Here is a 15710-nt window from a genome sequence, read left to right on the forward strand (position 1 = left end):
CCATAAATGTATTCAGTGTCACTCATAGTTGCATCCATAGATTTCATCTCTATGCATGTTTTAAAAAAAAGGGTTTAAAAATCACTGAAATTAATATATTAATGAGGTACCTAGAACTTACAATTGTGAGAGAAGCAAAAACTTAACATTTCAGCTAAACAACAAAGTCGACACTGTTGCTGCCATCACCAATGGAAAAGTAATATTCTATCTCGCCTTTTAATTTCGTCAAGAAGAGACAAAAATAAATTGTTGAATTATAACTGAATTTGTGAAAACAATTAACAATTAAAACATAAGATGATATCAAAACAATGGAAACTTTGTTCTGTTATAACATAACATAACATAACATGTCACCTTTTGGTGTGTAATGATGCCATAAAGGGTGTATCAGATTGTGCTATTACAAGTAAGCCAAATGTTATAGAAAAGCACACTACATGTATGGTGTGATGTCACAGCCTACGATGGTTTTACGATGTCGTTGGGCTAAGATAGCTTCGAAAATCTGTAGCCTGCTTTTCTATAACATTTGGCTTACTTATAATAGCAGAATCTGATACACCCTTTATGGCATCATTACACACCAAAAGGTGACATATGTAAATTTACTATGGTTTTACGATATCGTTGCACCAAAATATATTTAAAAATATGGGCCTTGGATTTTAAGCAATCATTAATTAAGTTTAATATGACATATATACTTACATGTAATACTAAGAACTAATTTAAATAGTTTAACCATTAAGTCGTTAAAAGAGCAATTATGTAAATCACATTTATTTTGATTGGCAAAGCCTAACTGAATTTGGATATACATTTTCAAGCAAAATTTGCTGAATAGCTAATAATATTTTCTGCTTAACTAGATAACTGGAAATAATTATGTTATTGTAACATAACAAGAATATTCTGGAAACAAACAAATCTTCTGTCAATTTAGCCATTATTTCTGTAATAATTACGATCAGAATTGTGTTATAGATTTGTAGGTAAAGAATGCATGTGCATGTATGCTTGGCTTGGCATGTAGCAGTGGCATGTGCTACAAGATTATTAACAATCGGCAGTCAAGCACAATAAGATAAAAACATTAGGTGCAGATTAAACAAGTAAAAATGAGTACAAAGACAAATTCAAAAGTATTACAATCTGATTAAGGGAAATTTTAGTGTCCTTGTTAGTTTTATAGCTGCTTCAACACAATAACACACCAAAAGGCAAAGTGCCAACACAGTTTTCCAAATGAATTGAAATATTAACAGTAAGCATGATGACTAGGTTTCATCTTCACATTAAACTAAACGTTGCAGGATACATCAAAATGTTAACTAGTGCAAAAGCTAACAGGACATTAAGAAAAACACACAAAATACTGTTCTTTTAAATTAACAATACCATAATTTTCTGCATATTGTCGACTAATACTGGGTAGCCTGCAACTAGCTATAATTAGGTTTCAGGACAAAAATAGTTAGATATTGTGAAATAATATTTTTTGTTGACCGTGGTCATGTACTACTTGTGTCATTATTTAATTTAACACTTTATCATTAAAAAGAGAATGATAAAATGTTAGTTTTTAAAATAATGCTAAGTAAAATTATTTGTATCTTTTCTACAATAATTTCAATGTTATGTTAGCTGAACTTTGTCTTGAGGGATTGGGGGTTTTGTAATACAGTCACAACCAACAGGACAAACACAATTCACAAACCTGCTGTTTCAAAGAAGTGGGCTGCATGTAACGAAATAAAGATACAACTGAATATGCATCATTCAAAATGGACATTAAATTTTGTAAAAGAAGCATAACAAATCATCATTACAATATAAATTTCAGTCATGCACACAGGATGCTTTAAAATACATGGAGATAGAGGGAAAGATATAAACACATAATCCATATAAAAGTTTACAAAGAGGGACAAACTTGAAAATAATCTTATGAACTTAACATGAAAGTGCATAAATATAGATGTATGCATGCATAAAGATATATTAAATTAAATAGATCAGAAGAAAATGCAGTCAGAATGTTAATACTATTTATTTGATATTCGAGTATATTATTAATATTAATGTATAAATAAATATTAACTATTTTTAACATGTCAATATGTCATGTTAGTTAAAATACATCCACCAACAATTGGGACACCCGTCTCTCCCTTTTTCAGTCAGTAAAAAAATAAACCACTACAGTTGTATTAATTTGATGGGAAAAATCTCAAGAAACTTCTTACAATAATTTTTCTTTTAGTGGAGGTGTCTTGATTTTTGTGAAAAGTGCTATAAAAATGTAGAAAGTATTATTTTCGATACCCTAGGAATCCTTCATCAAGAATGAAGAAAGAAAATCTAGAAAACTTTGCAGGGTCTTATAAGAGGTTACTGTGAACTTTTGATCAAAGAACAACTGCTGGAACACTTTTTAGTAGTATCAAAATCCAGGGCCCTGTTCCACAAAGCGATCTTAGCATTAAGATCACAGTAAAAAGAAATGTTTTATTTAACGACGCACTCAACACATTGTCTTTACAGATATATGGCGTCAGACATATGGTTAAGGACCACACAGATACTGAGAGAGGAAACCCGCTGTGGCCACTTCATGGGCTACTCTTTTTTGATTAGCAGCAAGGGATCTTTTATATGTACCATCCCACAGACAGGGAAGTACATACCACAGCCTTTGATATATCAGTCATGGTGCACTGGCTGTGACAAGAAATAGCCCAATAGGTCCACAGACAGGGATCGATCCTAGACTGACTGTGCATCAAGCAAATGCTTTACCACTGAGTTACATCCCACCCTAAGGTCACCTTAAGTGCATAACTACCTTAAGTGATCTTAGTCCTAACATCGCTTTGTGGAACGGGCCTCAGAACTTCAGAAAAACTTCTGAGGACTTTCGTCTTTACTCCATAGTCAACAACTGTCACTGAGCCAGTCCGCATCTTCCAGAGACATTTTCTTTTTAAAATTTTGATTAGCAACAATTGCTGATGATGTAAATTTTATCAGCAACTAGTATTTCATGTTTTAGAATTGTGCAGTGATCTCTGAAATTTGTGTAGCGAATCTCGACGTGATACTGAACAAAATGTTCCAAGCCTTCCCATCTGAAATGATCTAGGATCCACTATGGACATCATTAAATAAAAATGCTTAATATTACAAATACTTACCAGAGCTTCTTTGGTGCTTGGCACATAGTGGTGCAGATCTCGAATAGATCCCATCAGAAATGGAATACGATCTTCCAGAGTCTGTAAATAAATAAATTATTACTTTTGAATTAACAAATTGATCTTTGTGAACGGTGAACACTCATTACATATATGTATAATCAAACATATATATGTTATGCAGCTATCTAAGAAAGTATTAAAAAGTGGCCTTTAAGAACTCAGTTATTGGTTAGAAAGTAATTTAAGATGGCCACATTAACAGGTGGCTGTTTACTAGAATTCAGTTTCTATATTAGATGATTGAGAAGAATAGAACAATGGGCCCATACAAAAAGTGGCTGTGTAACAGAGGTAAAATTCTGTTTGAAAGCTATTTTGAGATCCATATTTTCAAAACTATCTTAGCGCTACAAAATCATAAAACCATCGTAGGCTATGACATCACTATGGCGTGTGCTGTAGTGACATCATAGCCTACGATGGTTTTACGATTTACTAGTGCTATGATGGCTTTGAAGATTCCTAGCCTGGCCTCTTACATCAGGTTAGTTACACAAGTTGTGGAGCACTGTCTGGAATGAGAAATACTCCCCCGTGGCTACATTAGGTTAGTTACTCAAGTTGTGGAGCACTGGCTGGAATAAGAAATACTCCACCGTGGCTACATTAGGTTAGTTACACAAGTTGTGGAGCACTGGCTGGAATGAGAAATACTCCACCGTGGCTACAGCAGGTTAGTTACACAAGTTGTGGAGCACTGGCTGGAATGAGAAATACTCCACCGTGGCTACAGCAGGTTAGTTACACAAGTTGTGGAGCACTGCCTGGAATGAGAAATACTCCACCGTGGCTACAGCAGGTTAGTTACACAAGTTGTGGAGCACTGGCTGGAATGAGAAATACTCCACCGTGGCTACAGCAGGTTAGTTACACAAGTTGTGGAGCACTGGCTGGAATAAGAAATACTCCACCGTGGCTACATTAGGTTAGTTACACAAGTTGTGGAGCACTGGCTGGAATGAGAAATACTCCACTGTGGCTACATTCCACCATTAAGCAAGAAGAATGCATTTACTCACATCTCTCAGAGCCTCCTGTGCCAGCGACCTGAATGACAGCAACACACCAACGATGATCATTCTCATCAACACGATATCCACATCTGTAAACACAAAGAAAAACTCTTATATAACAAAAAGTTAAAGTTTGTTTTGTTTAACACCACCACTAGAGCACATTCATTTATTAATCATCGGCTATTGGATGTCAAACATTTGGTAATTAAGACATGTAGTCATCAGAGGAAACCTGCTACATTTTTCCTAATGCAGCAAAATATCTTTTATATGCACTTTCCTAGACAGGAAAGCGGCCTTTGACCAGTTGTGGTGCACTGGTTGGAATGAGAGAAAAAAACTAATTAGTTGAATGGATCCACTGAGGTGATTCAATCCTGCAACACAAGCACTCAACCGACTGAGCTAAATCCCACCCACCAATATACAACAAGACCACACACATTCATTTCCTGGCTTTAGAAGCTTTCTCCGCACCAAATGAATGAATGTTTAACAACATCCCAGCATGAAACCTACTTCAGCTCGTGGGTGTCAAACTAAGGTAAAAGTGCAAACTATAGATGGAACTATTTTTCTTTTGCCATTTCACCAAGTTATCACATTAAGCTACATCATGTAGTACATGTAGTTACGGTATTGTAATGGAAACTTTCACATACCTACATCTCTGAACAGAAGAACTTATCTATGTCACTGCACTGCTATGTTATCATATCTAGTAGTACATGTAGTCTAATGTGCAATCTCCACATTGCTAATCCAATATTTAGCTTTAATTGTTTTCTGGTAGCCGACTGTAGCATATACATTTTGGCCAACTACATGTACCTAATGTGCAGCTTGTTTTCTAGTAGCTGCTTTGGCTACATAATATGTATATTATACTGTTACAGACCACAAAGCTACCTCCACACCATGCTACATTATGGTACATGTACATGAAGACCACAAACTATTAATAATACGGTACTATATATTAATTTCTGGTAGCTCAGTGAGCTACACTTAAAAGACAGATCCCATGTTGCTTATAATCACTATTATGCTTCTTGACGTTCTAGTAGCCCATTATACTATCCACACTCCAGAATCCCACTGAGCTAAGTCAGGCATTGAATTTGGGGATTTTTTTTTTTTAAGGATTCTGCTGGAATCATAATATGATGCAATATAGGTAGCTATTTGGGGATTCCATCTTATAATCTTACATTCCCTGGAAACAGAATCCTGCTAAATTCGCAGCCAGTACTTATATACATACAACATAGGAAGTTACACCTTGGTAGCTCAAAATGCTACATCCATGTAAAAAAAAACTGTGATACCTACATTGTGTTTTGTGATACCTATACAAATGTATGTATATTACGGTAGTCTACTGGCCGAGTACTGTACATTATGATAGTTCATTGTGCTATCTACATTCAGATTCTGATAGACAACTGTACTCCCAACATTCCGGTAGACCACTGTCCTAACATTACAGTAGTTCAATGCACTACATGATCTTACAATATAATAATCACTGTGCTATCTGTAAGACTTAGTGTACATTATACTGCTATATGCAGTTAGAATAAACTATAGGTACTACTCTTGAAAGTAATCATTAATTACCATAATGCACTGACATATGATCGATCACTTCTATTTGGATATTTTTAATCCATGCTTCAATAATATAGCAATTTATTTTGAGAACAATTTTCTCCAAAAAAAATCCCTATGAAAAATAACTACAAAATAGTACAATCCAGATAATGAGATCCACTGTATTTACATTTCAATAAGTATGATATCAAGCAGAAAACTGACGCTTAACAGCACCCCAGCACACTGTTTAATCAGCGACTGTAAGGTGTGTTTAAAATGATAGAAAAAACAGACATTGGCCATTCTGCTTATCAGTTAGCAACATAATGTCTTTCATGATCACTTTAAAGACAGAAGTGCATGTACATATACATGTGTATACACTCTGATCTAAATGTAGAACACTTTTTGGAATGGGCAAAAATTACTGGATATCTCCATTAGCGAAAACAAATAAAGAGTAATTTTAAAATACATAATGCAAACTGACTAATAGTATATATTATTTAGATAATTATTCAATAATTTTGTCATGTTTGAAGATGTTGAAAATATAACTACTTTCAAAAGAGGTACTTCTGTATAGATAATACATGTATTTATATGGTATAAAGTGTTCTGAATACGTAATTGAATGGTACAGTATATAATCTATAAATATGTTTCTTTTATATGTAAATATATCTTAAATCACCATTTTAATTAATTTGGAAAATGTAGTAAAGCAGGAGTTTACTTTTCTCTCTTTGAAAAATTATTCGATTGTACATGTGTATTAAAACAAAGAATAAACCTATTTTTTATTACATACTTTAGCATTGGATGTGAAAGAACTTTTATCCTGCAACCACCATTTCTATTGACAGAATATGATGACAGATAAAGCAAAGTCGTATCCTGCTACTAGCACGATATGACTTTTGACGTTACATGCATAGCTACATTACAAAATAGCTCATTTGACATCAAACAATGTGTCTAAAATAACAGAAATAATAGCTTTTCCCAATAATTTGTATGGTCTGCAGGATAAAGATAATAACTAGTTAATGACGTCGGATATCTGCTTTATCCTGTTCAAGCCGAATGAGAAATTCCCATTCTTACCTTCACAGGATAAAGCCGATATCCGACGTCATTAACTAGTTATTCTCTATTTAATAATTTCTAAAATTTAATTTGTTCATTAGTTATAATCTGTTCATTAATTACATATATATATATATATACATGTCTGACAATAGCTGAGAAATCAGTAAATCATGCAGATGCAATCGTGCATTACACGAACGATTTAACAATCATGCTTTCTTTCTTTTTCCTTTATAACTATGGCAGTCACATTTAACTGATCTCTTTTCAAGGGTAAAATATGTGTAGCTTACATGCAAGCGATGGATGCTGGGGTTGTATTTTTCAAATGTTAAATACTGGTTCACCAATCCAGTTTTATCGTATAGTATACTAAGTATAGTAGATCATTCACTGTGTTTCCTACATTATCGTAATCCTTCATTCGACTGTTCTCAACACTCAATGATGTCTCTAGAAGGCAGATTCTTTTACTCGGAAAATAGTCTATTTGGTGCATTAGAAGGGCAAGTTTCAAACATTTATTGGAAAGTCTTTTAGGTTATTTGATGTGGGATATGACTCTGCGTCACTCCATAGTTTCAGCTGTTGCTCACCACAGTTTACATGTACCTACCAACATTGTGTCAACTGATTTTTACATTAAAAAAAACGCCAACAGTTAACTATGATTATAGTCTATTCTTTCCAAGTTACTTGTATTTTTGGTTAGGCACAACTCTGACTGCATCAGTATTAATTACAGAAACTATGATTCATGTTTATCATAGAAATGAAAATAGTAACTCATATACCGTTATCACATAGAATGCAGCAAATAAACAAAAAATTTAAATTAACAAAATGTAGCTAAAATTGGATTCCAAATGATGAAAAGCTTAAGCAAAGACATTTTTGATAATTATTAGTTTTTTCATGTTTTTTTTTATCAAAGCATGCATCACTATTTAAAATACCTCACTATCGATTATAATCAAAAACTGTTCGGTTTGGCTCTACCGACATGATAATCGATTATAAAAATCTATTATCGATTGTGTGGGAAAATGTTAACTTTTATTGTTCCTCCACTTTTGATAATGGAATTGATGTAAATACAATGTATGTTGGGGATGGTGTTTGTTTTGATGTATACATAAAGAAATAAGGTATTAAATACATTGTAGTAAATACAGGTAAAATTAGCCATTTTTAGGGTCTATCCTGGTGAAATGACAGTAGGGGCACAGTCTTTACATCTCAAAACCTGCTTACGTTAATATAATTCTAACTGATTGTGTAACTGAAAGTTGATCAGTTAGTGTCAACCGATTTTGATCAATGATGAAATTCCAACTGATTCCCAGCACTACTAAAGTCCAAACCAAATTGTTAACAACTACAATAAATTACTCTCCTACCTTTAATTACCGTTACATTTTCACCAAATCTTGTCCAGACACAAGTTGTGAAAAAACCATTACAGTGACACAGATTCCGCATACAAGACTGCAATGATGTCGCCAGTATTAATATCACTGAGATAGCATAAGGCAAAATACATGCAGTTTTCTGCTGTCTGCCATTTTGTTTTTTTATGGAATACTCTTCAAGAGGGGTGAAAGCCTCCAAAGTATGTGACATAATTAATATAAAATCAATGATCTCTAGTGGTATCTTTTAAGAAACCAAAAATACTAATAAAAAAATTAATATGATGTCATCATGTTTGCTTTTATATCATAACATGTTAAGACGTTGTTACATTAAATCATATCCTTTGACCCCTTTTGGAGAATATTCCATAAAAAGTCAAAATGGCAGCCGGCACAAAATTACATGCTTTTTGCCATATGCGATCTCAGCGAAGTCGATATAGGTGACATGGTTATCACCTAGTATGTGGAATCTGCGTTACTATAATGGGTTTTTTAAAGATTTCTGTCTGGACAAATTGTGGGTAAAATCTAACGAAAATAAAGGAAGGAGAGAGATTTCTATCGTAGTTATTAACAATTTGGTTTGGACTTTAGTGTAATATTACTATACTTGTTTTAAAATTGTTGCTAGTGTTCAGTACAACTAGAATATGGAATGAGAGCACAGTTCCTAAAATGTATGTGAATATATACCAATATTTGTCACTGATGTCATATAAATACATGTACAGTAGTGTGAACTACATGTTAATCCAGTATGACATTCTCACAGAAAATAACAGTGGTTACGAAAAATACATTTAAAAACTTCAAGTGTTCTGATTAAATTCAATCTCTCACATCACAATAAAGCCCACAGTATGTTTTATTCAATATTTTAAAGTTTGTTTTGTTTAACGACAGCACTAGAGAACACTGATTTATTAATCATCGGCTATTGGTTGTCAAATATTTGATAATTTTGACACATATAGTCATCAGAGGAAACATGCTACATTTTTCCATTAGTAGCAAGGGATCTTTTATATGCACTTTCCACCAGACAGAAAAGCACATACCACAGTCTTTGACCAGTTGTGGTGCACTGGTTGGAACAAGAAAAACCCCAATCCGTTGAATGGATCCACTACCTTTAAGGTGGTTTGATACTGCAATGCAAACACCTCAGGCGAGAACTCAACCAAGTTGATCCTACTTGATGTTAATCAAATGCAGAATAATAAAATGTAATAATGCAATGATATATTTTTAACATGCACGCTGCAGAGAAACAATTTTGTTAATTTTATCTTTCTATTTCTCTCAGCACAATCAAATCTATTAAAAAAGTGTAGGAAGGTGTTTTGGGCTGGGTCAGGATAGGAAGTAGGGAATAAAACTGAAATAACATTGAGGTCTCAATACACAGTTTTATTTGGGTGATCATTGGTTATTTGGTAATTCTGATATATAGTATTAGAGAGGAAACCTGCTACATTTTTCCATTAGTAGCAAGGGATATTTTATATGTACTATCCCACAGACAGGATAGCATATACCATGGCCTTTGATATATCATTTGTGATCACTGGTTATTAAAAAAACATAACCACAAACTCTTGTCTTGGGAGAAATGTTTTAACAGATAAATACACCCACTCCCACTAAAAGAAACCCCCTCACTCACCCCCCACTTCTAAGCCACTGTAATAACCACCTGTTTAGTAAGTCATTTTGTAGTATTCCATCTATATGTAGCCTTTAAAGACAGGTAAGGCTGTACTAGACTAATACACGAAGAAATATACTATAAGATGTAACAAATTTAACCACTCTGGAGAAACTGAAAAGTTCAAAAATAAAACTGAAAGAAGGCAAACAAAGCAACATCTAAATTGTGCTATATAGTTCTGCTATGTGTTTACTACGTCATGCTCAACATTCAAGATATATATTTCAAAATAAAAATTCACATTACAAAGTAATGAACAAAAAATAAGAAGCTAAAAACATTTAGAACTCGCAGACTCACCATAAAGGAAAAAAAAAAAAAAAAAAGGTAAAACGAAAATGCTAACAAAAACATTTATGAAAAATAAATCCTTCCTGCAAACAACTTACCACTTGGAGCATTCTTATGAGATGCTGACAGACAAAAGAGAAAATTTAATATTTAAAAAGAAAAACAACTAATAGTATGTAAATTCAGAATAATTACACCACATTTTATATTTTAAAAAATTAAGTTATAAAATTTACACAAACAGATGCACCTGGTAAATGTATGTAATGAGTGGTTTATATATTTATATATTTATTTATTTATAATCAACAAAGCATGCCTCACTCTAACAACTTTTACACAAAATATATCTTGAAAATAAAACTATATATGCATTCCATTACATAAAATAATTTCATCTTAGTTCAAATACTATTTGAGTTAAAAAAAAAAAAAAAAAAAAAAAAAAAAAAACCCAACATATTATAACAGTAAGCTATTTATTAATGATACAGTTACATTATTTGATGTTACTCTATAATAATTATTATAAGTTTAGTTCAATGCAAAAAGCAAAAGATGGGAACAAATGATACCTTGCTTACTCTTGACAATCTGCGTAATTTTAAACATTGCAAACTGTGAAAACTAATAAAGCAAGGCTTTTGCATTTAGATGGCACTTGATAAGAAAATTAAAAAATGAGATAACAAAATGATACAATGATTTCCAAGAGACAAATAAAGTCTGAAGTATATGATCCAAGATTAAGCCAGAACAAATTGTTATATACTGGTACAAATGTATATAAAAAATTAAAACTTTTAAAATATATAAGAGTTTTAAAAAAACCCTAAAGAACACCCCCCTCCTCCCCCCCCCCCCCCCCCCACACACACACATACACACAATAACAAATACCAGCTATCTTCTGGTGATTGCATATTTTATTAATTGTAACATTAAAGATTATGGAAAACAACCATTCATTATGAATGTAAAATGAAATGTGACTGGCTAATAAATAAATCTCTAATACTGTAATATAACCAGCATGATCCACTTCCAATTTTTTTCAAATCCCCCAAGCCTACTTACATAAATATATTCCCATGTGACTGTATTAGGTTTATGTCTCAACACATAAAACAGAATGTAGTAATGATGCATATAAAATACTAAAATACTTTGTACTGCTCAGATCGAATGGCGACTGCCGATCGGCACAGCCTTGCAGCATTCGCCATTCTAACCTTCACAGGATAAATCCGATATCTTAAGACAGTAACCAGTTCTTCGCTATGCATATTGCAATGACCATCTCAAAACTCACACTGTGGTTTACTTCCAGGGTAGATGTGCTTGAACCTTCAGTGTGTATAAGCATGTTAGGCGAATTCTCTTTAGTTGGCTACTTCTTGGTCAGACAACCTTTCTGTTTCATACCCTAAATCTTGTGGCTTAGTATTAATATTAATATACTCTTTCGGTCTTACCACCTGGATAACTTCACCTCACATTCACAACATTGTTACCTTTTGGCAATAGTCTATATCTTGTGGCCTGACAAAAAAGTGAAGCCTAACTATCTGGTGACATGATCAGATTTTAGCCACCCCAAATTTATGTATGTATGTAGGTATGCTTTGTATTTTTTCTTTTATGGTTTTTTTGTTTGTTTAATGTTTTTTATTAATGTTACTGTTTAAATCTATTTTCATGCTTATATTCTCTTAAGGTTCAAGCACACTGACCTGGACATATAACTCAGATAAACAAAGCAGGGGTTAATGGTTAGTTGTTAATGGTTAGTAAGAGGAATGTCACCTTTAGTGGCTTCACACCTGAAAGAGCCATAAAAACTCACTCTGGGTGGGAGCCAGTACTGGGATTTGAACCCAGTACTTATCAACTTATGCCACTGACTCTGTGAATGAGGCTGGTCACATGATGGTCTGGTTGCTTAACAACCAGGACAACCTCAACCTTCAGCAGCAATACGACTAAATAAGTGAGTAAATGAAGACTGGAACATGGAACAGCAACACAAAAAGTGAAAACAATAATGATCAATGCAGCTAAGTGTGATGTTCTTCAGGTGCATTTTCAGTCAATAGTTTTAAAATATGATAAGACTGTAGTCAAAGAAGTCCAAGTATTTGTGTTAAAGCAAAAAAAAAAAGAAGAAGAAAGACTACAAAAAGTGACCATACAGTACATGTAATAGTGACAGTGTAATGCTTAATTCTGTCGTCCAGTTTGGCATTTATAACCAATCACACACTTTAATATATAAAATTATTTTTTTGAAAAAAAAGAAAGATCCTTTGTATGTAAATTAAGTATGTTAGTCTTGTAGATGTAGTTTATTGCAAGTATTTAATCTGATTCTAAAAACAGCCAGTGTGCCACGACTGGTACATCAAAGGCCATGGAATGTGCTATCCTGTCTATGGGATAGTGCATACGAAAGATCCCTTGCTACTAATAGGAAAATATAGCAGGTTTCCTCTATAAGACTATGTCAGAAATTACCAAATGCTTGACATAATATAACCGATGATTAATAAATCAATGTGCTCTAGTGGTGTCATTAAAAAAAAACCCACTTTGATTCTAAAACAAAACATAAACACTGCAATCTCATCTCACCATTATTATACCATCATTTACAAAATTATGTAAAACAAAAGAGTAAATCAACTTGAGTGTGTTATCACTATCAGTATTTATCGTCAGTTGTCTAAATGCATACAACATACAAGTCCTTCACTACATCTTTAATACTTTATACTTTACCACGCTCAATGGTGTTATAATAGAGAATAATAAATTTATAAATGACCTAGATTAAAAAGGTTTGTTTTTACCACTGGGCTACGTCCTGGCCCTCACTATATCTTTAATACTTTGTACTTTACCACTCAGTGGTGTTATAATTGGAAAATAATGAATTTATATATTACCTAGATTAATGTCTACAGCCAAAGGATATAAAAGAATGGTGTATGGTGAATGGAGGATATTGAAGAATGGTGTATGATGAAACAAAAATTAATGTGGATGTCTGTTCTAAATGGCTTCATAATTAAAAATACTCAATTCCACAGCTTTAAAAGTGAATAGCATGAGAAATTAACAGTGGAAAATGCACATGAAGAAACATGTTAACTGACATCTATGAAGCATTAACATGATATGCTTACATGAGGAAGTTTTAATCTCTGAGGGTACGTGGCACAGCATTAAAAAGGATGATGAATAAATATTTTTCAGGCATAAAACAAACAGAATATTAACATAAGTTGAAACGTTAGTAACTACAGCCCTTTAAAACCTACAAAACAAAATACAGGTTTCTCAAAGTCTATCAAATGTAATGTTATACGAGCTAGCTCTGACCTACATGTGGTTGTATGCGTTTTGAGCCTATAACACAAATCACGATTAATAGGCTATAAAGATGTCACAGACAGTTACAAAATAAAACAAAAACTACTACAGTGAAACCCCTCTAAACCAGACACTCTTGGGAACAAGTAAAATGTCCGGTTTTAAGAGGTATCCAGTTTAGACAGGTTAAGTTCTGTACTGATTTTTAAAAAAGGATCGTGAAATATGTCTGGTATTTAGGGAATTCCGGTTTATAGAGGGTCCACTTTTGAGATAAAAAGTTTTGAAACCTAACCTACAGGGCAAAACAGTTATTGGCTGTTAAGTTTATGAGTTATTGTTCAGGCACATACCTCATGATATTTATGAGTGTGAATTGACTTAACTGTATATTACAAAAAATAAAGTACATGATAGCAAAACAATTAGTTTTTAAAACCTGGATTTGTTTTCTACAGAACTAGTGCATGCATGCACTTATGAATGTAATTTGATTAGTTAAATCATGCCTTGGTGTAAAACTACAGAATAAATAAAGATAATTACTTCTAACAACACTAGTACTATCTCTGTGTCATGAGAATCATGCAGGGTGAATGAGGGCCATGAATAGCAGCAAGGGATCTTTAAGTACTTTTTTTTTAATACCAGGGAACAATATTTCACACTAGCAGTTGCTTTATACGCATGTCAGTTATGCAAATTTAAATTCACATGAATTGCCAGTCATTTACGTGGTGAACCATTACATTCTAAAATTAAAAAGTTACAATCTTTAAGATCCTCAAAACTTTATTCACTAAGCAAATATCATTTGTTTAACAAACAATCGGTTACCTCAATGAAAATCACAGGAACCAAGTTTTGGCTGACTAAAATTTCGAAATACACTGGTTAAAATGGGGAAAACCCACATGGCTAACTTCAACGAATTGATCCGATGTCCTATCACACCTCAGGCAAACATTCTATCACAAAAGGGGCGTTCTCATTCTGCAATTAGTCGCATCGACTTGAAGCATGTAATCAAACTGTACTGTGAGAACACCTAAATCTTATACACATATGATTAGAGTCACTATGACAAACCACAAGTCAGTGCGACAAATCGCACAATGACCAACATCTTCTTCAATTACAATTTTTACTTGAGAATTGGTTGGAAATACCAGTACCAAAATCCAGTTAAAAAAGTGAAAATGTGTTAATTAATATTACAGAATTAAGAACTAATTTCTAGTAGTTAGACAGAAACAGTTAACTCAAGCAGAATACATTTTTAGTACTAGGACAGTAATATCAGCTTCATGCTGTAACTATAAATACCAAATCCCTTTAACTGGGGGTTTACAATACACTTGTGTTTATAGTTATGATTACTAATATTCTTAATAAAATTATTTCAAAATATTTTATGTAATATAATGATTAATTAATCATACCAGTATATTGATTGGAAACAGTAATCTACATCACAAATTATTAACTATATACCACATTAGCAAATCTAGCAAGCCCTTCTTCCCAGAGCCTAATATTGTGTAGTGCAGTAAATAGTATTACAACGGGTAACATCCATTTCATGCCAGACTTTAAAGTTGCTAACATTTCATGATTTACACTAAAAACTATTCTTGATTTTAACTCAAATACAAGTTCTCTATTGAGAAGTACTCACTTTGCAGTTTGCGACACAACTCTCTCATCGTATCCGGCTTGTCGAAACTTGTCCTCAGCTGAAGCAAAATGTCCTTGTTCTGAATCACCAATTTCTGTTCAAATAAAAAATAATAGTTTATGGTTTATGATGACTCAGACTATCCATTCAAGTAAGATGAAATAAAATTTGATGGAAGGAAGGAAATGTTTTATTTAACGACGCACACAACACATTTTGTTTACGATCATATGGCGTCAGACATATGGTTAAGGACCACACATATATGGAGGG

The 15710-nt window shown here is 33.1% G+C and overlaps 1 protein-coding gene across 5 annotated transcripts in view; it reads right to left on the reverse strand.

The window, feature by feature from the left end:
• The window catches only part of LOC121380506 (nck-associated protein 1-like), a 57477-nt gene that overhangs the window by 9308 nt on the left and 32459 nt on the right, over positions 1-15710 (reverse strand). The window contains exons 26-31 of one of the 5 annotated variants that reach the window (XM_041509340.1): positions 15438-15531; positions 13573-13590; positions 10486-10509; positions 4283-4365; positions 3201-3281; positions 1724-1744 (exon numbers count right to left, since the gene is read on the reverse strand). In XM_041509340.1, the coding sequence (XP_041365274.1) occupies positions 1724-1744; positions 3201-3281; positions 4283-4365; positions 10486-10509; positions 13573-13590; positions 15438-15531 (321 nt within the window). The remainder of the gene's footprint in view (positions 1-1723; positions 1745-3200; positions 3282-4282; positions 4366-10485; positions 10510-13572; positions 13591-15437; positions 15532-15710) is intronic. The other 4 variants (XM_041509341.1, XM_041509343.1, XM_041509344.1 and 1 more) reach the window with 4 other exon arrangements.

Source organism: Gigantopelta aegis, chromosome 9 (genome assembly GCF_016097555.1).
Source record: "Gigantopelta aegis isolate Gae_Host chromosome 9, Gae_host_genome, whole genome shotgun sequence".
NCBI classification, from domain to species: domain Eukaryota; kingdom Metazoa; phylum Mollusca; class Gastropoda; order Neomphalida; family Peltospiridae; genus Gigantopelta; species Gigantopelta aegis.